Source organism: Leptosomus discolor, chromosome 2 (genome assembly GCF_034619465.1).
Source record: "Leptosomus discolor isolate bLepDis1 chromosome 2, bLepDis1.hap2, whole genome shotgun sequence".
Taxonomy (NCBI): domain Eukaryota; kingdom Metazoa; phylum Chordata; class Aves; order Leptosomiformes; family Leptosomidae; genus Leptosomus; species Leptosomus discolor.
Window position 1 is genome coordinate 62,748,595 of NC_141392.1, and position 11,754 is coordinate 62,760,348.

General features: G+C 44.6%; 1 protein-coding gene across 1 annotated transcript; it reads left to right on the forward strand.

Annotated features, from left to right (window-relative positions):
• The first annotated feature begins 531 nt into the window (after positions 1–531).
• LOC104344454 (p53 apoptosis effector related to PMP22) lies at positions 532–8,941 on the forward strand. The gene is made up of 3 exons (XM_009948587.2): positions 532–742; positions 7,928–8,071; positions 8,706–8,941. Exons 1-3 carry the CDS (start codon positions 532–534, stop codon positions 8,939–8,941), a joined length of 591 nt encoding a protein of 196 aa, XP_009946889.2.
• Positions 8,942–11,754: the final 2,813 nt, after the last annotated feature.

Below are 11,754 nucleotides of genomic sequence, written 5' to 3' on the forward strand. Positions count from 1 at the left end.
CTTATTGCGAGCTTTTGGTACCTAAGGTGGCTAACATCGTGAGTATTACTGATGCTGGGTAACTCTGGTCTGTCTATCCAGCAAACAGGGAGGAGAAAGATGAGCTTCGACACCCGGGAGGCAGGCAGGGCTTGGGAAACCGAGTGAGAACCGAAAGTTTTTGCCGTGGTTCCGCGTCGCGGTGGCGGGGCCACGACGGGTCAGGACGCGGGAGGGTGGCAGCCAGCAAGGGGTTAAGCGCAAGGCCGGGTCCGGGGAGGACGAGTGGAGGGACGGGGGGTTGCGGGGCTGGCGGGGAGCCGGGGCAGGGCGAGGAGCGGGGCCCGGCCCCGCTCTCCCTCCTCTCCTCTGCCGCCAGGCTTAGTCAGAGGAATGTGGGTGGGACTCCCTCCTCCCCCGGCGCCTTAAAAACCTGCTCGGACCGACACACACGCAGTCTCCCGTCCCGGCGGAGCGTCCCCGCCGCACCGCACCCCACGGCACCGCACCGCACCCTACCCGCGGCTCTCGGGCTCGCTGGGGCCGGGCAGGATGGTGGTGTGCGGCCTCGCCTGCTGGAGGTGCAGGTGGCTCCTGCCCCTGCTGCTGGGCCTGGCCATCATCATGGGCATCATCGCCCTGGCGGGCAGGGGCTGGCTGGAGTCGGAGTCGGAGCCCTACGTGCAGCAAGCGTCGCTGTGGGAGAGCTGTACGCGGGGCGAGCAGGACCTCAACTGGAACTGCGTGTCCCTCATGGACTACGGTGAGCGTATGGTGAGGGGCGGTGGGCGCTGGCACCGTGAGCGGCCTCCCCACCGCTGCTAGGAGGGCAGCTCCTTCCCGAGGTGGGGTTTCCCTGGCAGAACCAGTGCTGATGCTGTTTGAGGGCTTCAACCAGCGAAGGAATACGGGTCGAGACTGAGACGGGGCAATCTTTTCTGTCAGTGAGGGGCCAGGGTGTTGGTGGCTTGGTTTTTCTTAAAAAAGTTATTTTACAACCAAACCAAAGAGCCAACTGGCCACAAGTCGCTTCTTCAGTTTGCTCTCTCTCAACTGCAGTCCAGGCAGTCTCGCCTGGCCCTAGCCAGCTCCCCCTCGCTGATCGGGTGGTGGGCATGGGCACCTTCATGCAGGGTGTCCTATGCAGAAGCACACCTGGACAACAGTCAAATGCCCTTCTCCTGGCCCTCCAGAGGGAAAGAGCACCTTGCTTTAACCCTGCCCGGCCAAGGGAACGTGGCTATTATTTTGCCTCCTGACCTGCGGCTTAAAATGGCTTGATGTGGGTTTGCAGGAAAAAAAAAAAAAGACGTTTCCTCTATATACCTCTGTTGCACTGAGGCCTGAATCAGGATAATTGTGCCTCTGTTTTAACTTGTTGAGCTGCTTCTGTATCTGGCCAGTGTAATATTCTTACTGCACGCTCCTGGTTTCTGGGGTTTTTTGGGGACTTTTTGGGTTTTGCTAGAACATGTGGGCCTGATTACATCTGCTTTTCCTTCAAACAAAATATTTTTGGACAAATAAGCAGACCCGCCTTAAGATCCTGGATGAGGGTGCTTTGGGGACTGGGAAGCTGGAAGGGTGTGTTTCAGCTGGGAGAGCTGGGACTGCTTCCCTGCACAGATCCCTTACTGTCCAGGCAGACTGACTTCCAGAAGCTTTTCATTGCAGCGCCCAAGAGTAAGCTAAATCCTGAATGTATTGTAAGAGCAGCGGCTTCATTTCTCAGCCAGGTGAGAGAAGAAGAACTAGTACAGAGTTGCTGAAATTTGCATTGCACACGGAAGAAGTGGTAATACAGTAGAGCTGCTGAAATTTGCTTTCTCCTGTAATGACACTGCTTCTCATGTCCCTGAGTGCTGATGGGTGTGTTCTTTGTGTGAGCCCTGAGTGTTGTGGGGCAAAAGCAACTTTCTGCTGGTTTTTCTAGTTAACAAGCTGTCAGAGAAGAACAGTGTCCTTAACTTCACTTATTTAACCAAAAAATTTATGTAAATCCTTGGCTTATTTATATCAACTTGACTTCGCCTCTTCTCTAATTTTCATGACATCAGTGCCACTGTCTACTCAAATACTGTTTACATCTAGAGACACAATGTAACATATGAGTTCAGGTTTGATTTATTTTGTTTCCTTTTTTCCATGCTAATGCAATTAGGCTGAAAATAGGTGAGGGCATCTACAAAGGAAATAATGCCTAGCAGGCATTTACAGCACTGCTGCAGGAAAATAAAAGTTAATTAATTGAGATACGTAACTTGTGTTTTGCATACAATAACTACTATCCTGCACCTTTCCTGATAAAACCAAAACTTCAGAGTGGATACCTGTTAATAGAAAGCTCCATTAGACGGTTTCTTAATTGAGAAATATGTATTAAGAAAAGGAAGAGAAAAAGCAGCCGAGTCACCTAATTTAAATGGGAGGGGGGAAGGGGCCAGAACAGACAAAGAAAGATTGGCAAACAGGAATGTCTCCTAAACTGCATTGCTTCTTAATGCACATTTGCAAATGCCACATAAGAGGGAAGAACTAGAAAGGGCAAAAGAAGAGTAGGGTGTCATTTGATAGGGAGGTGGGAAAGGGATTTTGTTTAGAGCTCTACTGGTTTGTGTCTGGGAAATACCTGGCTGGCAGCGTCTGTGTATTATCAAAATGTTGCAATGCAGAGCTGCTGCACTGCACTGTAATATGACTCAAGATGACTTAGTCTAGACCATTTCAGGATTAAACTGTTGATGGTGAGTTTAAAACTTACCAGTAAGCCATCAGATATGACAGGGATTGTTTGCAATATGGTTACTTGGAGGGGGTGGTTGTCTTCATAGTAATGAGGCTGTAAGTTTAGGAGCAGTTTTGTGGGTGGCAGTGTCCTCCTGGTTCTGAACAGCTGCTCCCAGCGACTTTGCTTTGAACTATCGCTGTAAAAGATGGGCTTGTATGCGTGCAGTAAAGGTGATGCCATGGAGGTTAGCTTTTTCTTATATTCCTAACAGCCAGTTGGTATTCATTAATTACACAACAGCCGACCTAGAAAAAGGGAAGCATTCATCTGGATCCTTAGTAAGTGCTGAAAAAAAAAAAAAAGGTGGAACCTAGAAGTAGGAGCCCAGCCTTTGTGAATCATGTTTCACCGCAGCTGTGCCACTGTACCTGTGTCCCTAGAGGCATGGACTTTGATACCACAGATTATTGGTGAAGCTGAATGCATGGGTCGACTTCACTGAAGGGCCAGGTAAATAAAGGAGGAATGTTACATGTACACTTATCTTTTCAGTATGCCTCTTTTCAGGCATGCGTCTGTCTGATTTACAATGCCAGGGTGTATTCGAGACAAACTAACTTAGTTTGCACCGTCAGCCGAGCGTAGGCACTCGGCAAATGCTAATGGAAGAGGTGTAGCAGTTGGTGTCTCTGTCTACACCCAGAACACATTTACTGCACCTTCCTAGTAAAAGATCCCAGTGGGCAGGTGAGGCTGGCATCCCTGCTGGTGGGCTTTGCTGGTCCCTGGGAAGGTGCATTTCTACTGCTAGCAACCTGGAGACATTGAAAGTTGGAAACTTATAGGATTGTGCCTCTCCTGAGCTCCCAGCACAGCCAAGTGAGTGAAGCCAAGTTTGTGCTAGTGGGCTTTCATTTAATAGTTTCTTAGTATAGCAATTGCTTTTCTGCACTCCTAAAGCCAAAACAGAGCTGTGATTCCCAGTATTCATTCCCAAGCAGCCCTCCTGGCAAGCCTTCAATTCTGGGCTGTCTTGTGCTCCTGGTGGCTATGCATGTACCTTCTTTTCACCAGTTGTGCTACCACGGAACTTTATATGAGCAGGAAAATATTACTGACAGTGCTCTCTTGCTCGCAGTCCGCTACTCCTTTGTTTCATCACCAAAAGCAGATATTTTTGGGCATTCTATGTAACAGGCTTTCAAGGCTGAACAAGAATTGCTACTGCCATTTATATACAGAAAAATATTATAACTACAGTGCAAAAATGTACCTCAGCTATGCATGTCTCGGTAAAAACTTCTACACTAAGATTCCAGTTACTGACAAGCTAACAAACTAGCTTCTGTTTTTGTAAGTGAACAAAGATGAGAAAAGCTTGTTATTTCAAATCCTGTAGCAGTCCATCTTCCTGCTAGGTTATTTTCCCAGTCCTTTTATTAATTTCTAAAGGCAAATCTAGATTTAAATATCCTATTCTGTATAGCTTCCATCTCCTGTCTGGTGAGCCTGAGGCACAGCTGAATAAGATCAGGAAACACACCTAACACTAAGGCTCTATTGCTTTTTTTTTTTTTTAATTTCATCTTATTACTGGTGCTCATCATGAGCTTTAAATAATCCTGACCCCTCCTAGTTATTTGCATGATAACATTTGCAGTGTAGTTGCTTTCCATAGTCATCATTAATCAAGCTATGTAATAAAACTCTTAATCCTTCCTAATAATTATAGACCTTCAGCTCCCAAACATCATTATTTTTTTAAATGTCCTTTCAACACCACCTAATTGACAAATACTTTTCTGCGGATTAGATGCAAAGAACTTGACTGTTCTTTGAAGCAAAGCTGACTTGGGGAACGCTAATACCTCCAACTGTTCTTCTGCTTTTCTGCTCTCTTATTTATGCAGCCCCAAGTTACCGTGGTGTTATTGTTTGATTTCATAAGCAGACATCATATTTATGCCTATTTTGAGTAAGAAATACTCTCTCTGCCAAATGAAGGGCCCTGAGAATTTTCTGGGTTTTATGGAAAACTTAAATTCTGGCTAAATGTCTCATGGTTACAAGGTACTTCTGAGCACAAACCAGCAAGAAACTGAGGCTGATCTGTCTTTCTCTGGGTGTGAGTTGGTCTCTCCAGCTCTGAAGGCAGCAAACGGTGAGAGTGTAAACCCACACCTCTCCTCTCCTGGCAGCTAGGAGCTGTAGGAGGAGGATCTTGCAGACAGAGACAGGAGAGCTGGGTGCCTGTGGGGCTCAGCTCTCAGGAGCCTCTGGGAGGAAAAGGAGCCAGGAAAGCCTGACTTGATAGGTGTGGGGAGGAGGGGAATCGTGCATGGAGAAACAGCAATTTCAGTCGGAGCCCTGTAGCAGCTCCTCCACTGAAAGCTCTCCTTGTCAGTAGGGGTAGCGACAGATTGTGTGGGAAAGGAGCGTGCCAGGGCTACACCCTATGCTCAGTAAGGGTGCAGCCTCCCACCCCAACTTCTTCTATTAGTCATCTGTTAAAAGACTTGGTTAATTTTTTGAGACTTCCCTATATTTGAGACATTGCCTACATATACAAGCCCACAGCTTTTCACTGCTCTTCCCGTGATTCCTACTGGTGCTCATGTGTCAGGCTGGCTGTTTGATGGCTGTTGTCTAGTCCAGCCCAGAGCAGACACATAGATAATCCAGCAGGAGAAGGAGAGGAAGATACAGGGTCACCAGCACTGACCTCCGTCACATGTGAGCACAAATCCCACTGGATTTCATAACGGTGGCGCCTGCTACTGCCCTGTTTCTGAAGACCTGAAACAAAGCTGGGCTTGACTTTAATCTTCCTGACAAGAGATCTCCTACAGCTATATGTGTTGTCATTTTCATATCACCAGAGATGAGAAAATAAACCGCTCTGAGAGGAGCCGTGGCTGACCTGTATCCAAAAGCTTGTTACACTTGCAGAGTAAGCACAGGGGATATGGAAATAGCAGAAAGCGCACTGGGGGCTTTGTGGCTTGTTTCTCCTCCAGTCATGTTCGTGTTGCACCAAACCTCAAGATGTCTAATCTGCAGGTGTATTTGAGTTTGCAAGCTAAGTTTTGTCAGGCGGATGCCAGATTTGGCTTCCTATACTATGCTAGCATAAGTAATGCATCAGAAGAGGAATATACTTTGATAACTAAGTGTTCTTTACTCTTGTTGTGCTTTTTTTCTTAATAGGGCAAATATCAATCAATAGCATTCCTAGGTTATTTAGTCTGAATCGCTTTTCCTGGGCTGGCTGTGTAATGGTTAAATATCCCTTTATATTAGTTGTCCCTAAATAAATCCTATTGTGGAGATATATCCAGTACCAGTGTTAGGTATGTCAGGGAGTATTTTGTACGAAAAGATTTTATCAGACCACTGACGTAGCTTTAATCTCCAAACGCTCATCATGTGTCCTCCCTCCCTCCTCACCCACAGCACTCTCTTAGGGAAGGTCTATGAAGCAAGCACAACTGGCTGAAGGAGGTCTGATTTGAAAAGTTCTTGCTGTCTTGAGTAGCTCCAAGAAGGGAGAGGAGAAGGAAAACCCTTTTCCTTACCCTTTCTGTGCCAGCATGAATTCAGGTGGTAGTGGTGGTGGTTGGAGGTTTTGGGCTGAGATTTGGCTGATGGATGGCTGCTGTATTTCACTTTTGCCATTGGAATAGGGGGAAAAGAAACCAGTTCAGGCTAATCTGACAAAAATAACTGTAAAATGATGGTTTGCTTTTGGAGAGTAAATTGATGTATGTAGTAGACGTGTCTGAGATAGTTCTACTGCATTCTCTGACTCAAATTACCAGTTTTTCCCCATTTATGCAACTAGTAGAGTGTGTGAGTTAGGGTGGAGGATTTTAACTCTTTAGGAAAAGGTTCTCTGTCTCTGTGTCTTTTTCCTCTTAGTTTTTTGCACGGAAAGAATGGAGGCTATGTTGAAAACAGGGTGTCCCCAGAGTCACTTCAGCTGTGTTTGGAACAGACAGCTCTGATGAAAAAAATTTTTTTGAAAATGTTCTGACCTAGATCTCATTGCTCTCTTTATACCTACGTTAGAGGGAGCTCGGGATCTGGCCCTACTTCTGAATGTGTGAAAGTAGAAACCATGTTACACAGATGTGGGAAGTGAGCTGTGATGACAGCTGACTGGAAAACAAAGCACTAGCTGGTATGGCTTAGCTCATGTGGGTAGGTATCCTACCTCTGGGGCAGGAACACCTTTGCTTGTTGTTGTTTGCATTAGGCTCACCTGAACTCCTGCTTGGTTTCTAAAGAGGGCAGGGTCTGGCCGTAATGAGGGCCTTAACACGGGCTTATGAAATTGTGAAAGGGGAATTGCTGGCTGTTTTTCTGGGAGGTTTTCTTACGTTTGTTGCCCCAGCCTTGGCCTGTGGTGGGTGAGTTCTGGGTGCTGGTACTGCATTAAGGCCACTTGCTTCATGCCTGAGCCTCTCCAGCCTGCAGTTGCTTGATCCTAAGAATCTGCACCAGCCTGTCCCATCAAATATCAAAGCAGTGATTCAAAGAGGACTCTTCCACTTCACCTCAGATTCTGCTGTTTCTCTTCCACCTGCTACATTTCAGCTGTTACTAAGTTGTTTTTTTTCAGCTGGGTATAGTTTATCTTCAAGAGCTTTCTCTTTGTCATCTCTCACTTCAGCTATTCCAAATCTATCTCTTTTTGGTCATGCTAATTTTGATCCATGTGCATTATTCTTGTCATAAACAAACAGGCAAGAAGCTGTATGCTGACAGCACTGTGATTTCCCAGCAGTCATCTCCTGTGGTGGTGCCCTTTTGCCTGCTCTCATACTTCCCCATGTGTGGAAGTGGCTTTGTAAACTTGCATGTCAAAAAGGAATGGTAGTGATAAAGTACCTTCCCAGCGGTTGTGTGCCCTATCAGCTCAGATGTCTGTGGGTCTCTTACAGATACACAATTTAGAGATGTTATCTCCATTACCATGCTGCACTATATCCCTGTCTTCGGCAGGACAAGTTAGCGGGCAGGGAGTTCTGTGCTGCTCCGCCAACAATGGTGCCTCTCTGCTCTGTGCACTTCGGAGGCATCCAGTATTGCTTTGACATAAGGCATGTTTCTTACAGTAAAGGATTTCAACAAAAAATGATGAAAGGAAACTAAAGACCTGAAGTGACCTACAGTTCAGTGCACTGCTGTGCGTAACATCTTTCTTGTTTTCTCTTCAAGGATGGGGGAGAGCAGCAGCTGCCACATACCTTGTTGGCTTTGTGATCCTGGTCATCTGTTTTGCCCTTGCAGTCATCGCGTTCTCAATCGAGATACTTCGCTTCAACTTTGTGCGAGGAATCGGAGGCTTGCTCTTTGTAGTTGGTAAGGCTGGGCACAAAGGCAAAGTTATTTTAGATGTAAAATGGGCATCAGCAGAAAAACATGCTAGATGGAGCCTCCTTTATGAAATAAGCTGTCTTTGTCTGGTTTGTGACTCATTTTCCTGGGGAACAAGGGAAGGTTGATTTACGCTCTGAGAGGTTAAGGAAGATCCAGTGGCCTTTGTCAGTTAGCACTCTCCCAAAAGCAGTGTATGGGGGCAACCAACACCTTTAACCCTGCATATCACATGCTAAGACTTAGGAGCTGATAGCCCCAGGTGCTTCCCACCTTCCCAAGGGGAAGAGGAGCAACGGGGCTATGGTACATGCTGGAGGTAACTGGCTCCGCAGGGCTCACGGTGCCTGGCTGCAGGACAGGGCTGGTCAAGGCATGCAGGTATGTGCCTTAGCAACCAGGCAATATCAGCCATAGCTGCTTCAGTCAGATAGGTGTGGGGATCTGCCTTGGCCAGAAGTCACGTACCTCTCTAAGAATGCGGATTTGATTGTCAGGCTGAGGCTAATCCTCACATACCTTAAGAGGATATGCAGTTATCTCCAGGTACCTTTTTTATTGGGAAATGTAATATATTTCGTTGTCATTTACTCCTGCTTTTCTTTCTTTTTCTCTCTAGCTGCATTCCAGATCATAGGCTTGGTCATCTACCCAGTGAAATTCACAGAAGATATTTCACTGACGGGAGATAATATGTTCAGCTGGGCATATGGCTTTGGTTGGGCCAGCACTGTTGTTGTAATAGGTTGTGCTTTCTTCTTCTGCTGCCTCCCCAACTGGGAAGATGAAGTCCTGGGAAACATCAAGCCTACTTATTACTACTCCTCCCCAGAGAGAGCACCATACTTAAATTGAAATATTAAATTGAAGTACAATCAACTGTCAAAACAGAGGAGCACCTCTAATGTAAATTTGGTGCGATTGTAGGAGACTGAAAAAAACCACCTTGTTTCTCAAGAGTATTTCTTACTAGCCCTGGCAATAAATTAGTAAAAACATTGGCATCTTTAAGCAAATAGCTTTTACCTAAAGTATTATTTATGTATTCTCATGTCGATTCTGTTTGGGTAGTTTAATTGCTCCTTCCCCTCCCAACTAATTGAATCATCCTTATTTTTTTTTTTCTAACATTTGCTTATGAATAAAGATGTAGTGTTTCAAGTGTAGAAAGGAAGAGCAGAGATTTTAACAACCCTGCAAGTTATTTTGTTTTTACCTCTGACAAAATTGCCTTAAATGGAACTAGAAAAAAAACCAGCCTGCCAAAGAACACTTTTTCTTCCACCAAAGCCAGTCCCAAGGAAGGAATTTCCCTGAGACTATTGCAGTCGTCTGCTGCCTAAGAACCCCTTCTCATTCCTATTACTGGACCATTGTTGACTAATAGCTATTTGAATTAAAGGGAAAGTAAAATTAAAATTTATTTTCCGCCAGTTGGTGCTGTTGGACAGTGCTCTCCTCTAAAGCGTGGAGCTCTTGCGTGTAACAGTGGCTAATGTAACACTTATTGGTGTTTCTGTGGCCACTGCAGAATTTGACAGAGCCACATATAATTTAATATACATTATCACAGAGAGAATCAATAAACTTTTAGATGTTAAACTGCATACATTTTTACATGGTATTTGAGGGATGCTGATTTAGAAAATACCTTTGAGTAGAAACATACACTGTTCTTTATGTCTACCATTTTAAAACTGCAGTGTTTTAATTGTCAGCTGTGCTTTGGAGGAAAATCTTAGCATAAGGTGTTGAAAACCTCCAAAAGTTTCTAAAGCACACTGAAGGTACTCCAGAGTTTAGTAAACTTGGGGATGCTTTGTGAGTCACTAGGGATAACAGGTAAGAATAGAAAAGCAGTTCTGTGAGCAGTTTATGCATGCAAACTTCATACAGACACCCGTCTCGCAGAGTAATCTGTCCGACTCCTAGCCTGTGTTTCTGGAGCCAGCAATTCCCACTAAGCATTCCAGCGAGGCAGAGCGGTGTCTGTGTTCATCATGGAGCTGCAGCAGCTTACAGCATATTTAATTATGGCCTGTAGTCTTTGCCAGAGCTTTTTTTCAGCAGGGGAAGAAGGAAAAAACTCATTTGTGGAGCTCCTCTTCCAGTCATGGGGCAAGTAGCTCTAGCAGAAACAGATTTCTGAGGGGGGGTACAGGTAGGGTGGAGAGCAAATGCTGTGTGTTACTCTGTAACGAGCAGTTGGAGACTTAATACTTACTATCATGAAACCAGTACTTAGGAGAGGGTAAGTGTGTGGATATATGTATTCATGCACATGTACAAAATAGAATTTAGAAAGCATTAACCAGCATACTGTAAAGCTAAGGTCATTTAGAACTAAGCTTTTTCAATGCCCAATATTTCTTGTATTATATATTGTATAGCTTTCTGTTTCAAAACACCTTTTTTAATTTGGTAATTCTATATATTGCATGTGATCCTGCTTTGGAAAGGCCAAGTGACTTCTGAAGGTCCCTTCCAGGCCTGTATTTTATAACTTTACAGAGAGTAAACATCTACAGACTTCAGAACCATGTTACAAGCTCAGTCGTGGCATATACAATCAACTGTATTTATGATTCCTGCTGAAGAAGAGAATCGTGTGACAAATGTGGTTGTTTTTTTTTTTTCTTTTCTGTACAGTACTGGCTGGTGGGGAATACTGTGTAGACTTCTCTGTATCATGAGTAATGATAGAACCTACTTTCTAGTGAAATTGAAAACACAGCATAGAATCCCAAGTCTGGAAAATCCTTGCACAGCTAAAACTGAGAAGGAGAAAAGACTTCAGAAAATAGAACCCTTCCTAATGAGAGGGAAGATGGTATGGTAATGGGGTTTAGCATAACTGAAGTATTTCATATTTTTTTATAAGTGTTGTCATAACTTGTCAAAAAAGCACAAATGTAAAGTAAACTTGGCTCTGAATATACTGGGAGGGGTAGAAGCATAACCAGCATGTTACAAGATTAAGATGTTTGGGAGAAAGCTATTGCAAATAGTCATTAATTACTCTCAAGTGTTACTAATGTATGTGGCACTCCTTTCAAATGCGGTGGCTTAATTAAAACTGTTTCAACTGGTGGTTGTAGAAACTTTGTGGTGTTTGTGGTTCACAGATTCATTTCATAAACTCAAGCAAATAGCCATTCTTTCCTTCTCTTAATGTGAATATCAGTATCCATGAAGTGTTGTGTTAATGAAGTGAAGTTAAAGACCTCATGTCCAGGAGGCAACAGCTTCATTTTCCAGTCAAATAAGCTTGAGTATACACCACAAACCATGTCTGTGCACCTTCATCAGAAGTACCAGGCATAGAAAGCTCTTTGCAAAGCCTAAACCTCTTAAATACATCACAGCTTGAGGGGGATCCCTAAACATTTTTAGTACGTAATGGTCTACAGGAGGTCTCAGTTGTGGGAAGCCTGTTCAATAACTGTGCTAAGTACCTTTTCTATACTGATGAAGAACTTTAAATAGTGATAAAAAAGTGGAGTACTCGTCTGCCATTTTCAGTGGAAGACTGCACTTCACCCATGATTAGAAACCTTCCATTTCTAACCTGAGATTATGCATGGCCTGCATATCGCCCTGTGCTAGTGGCATTCTGTATCCTGAACCACACTTTCTCCCTCTGTGTTTTTACAGAGAGCAAATCTCCT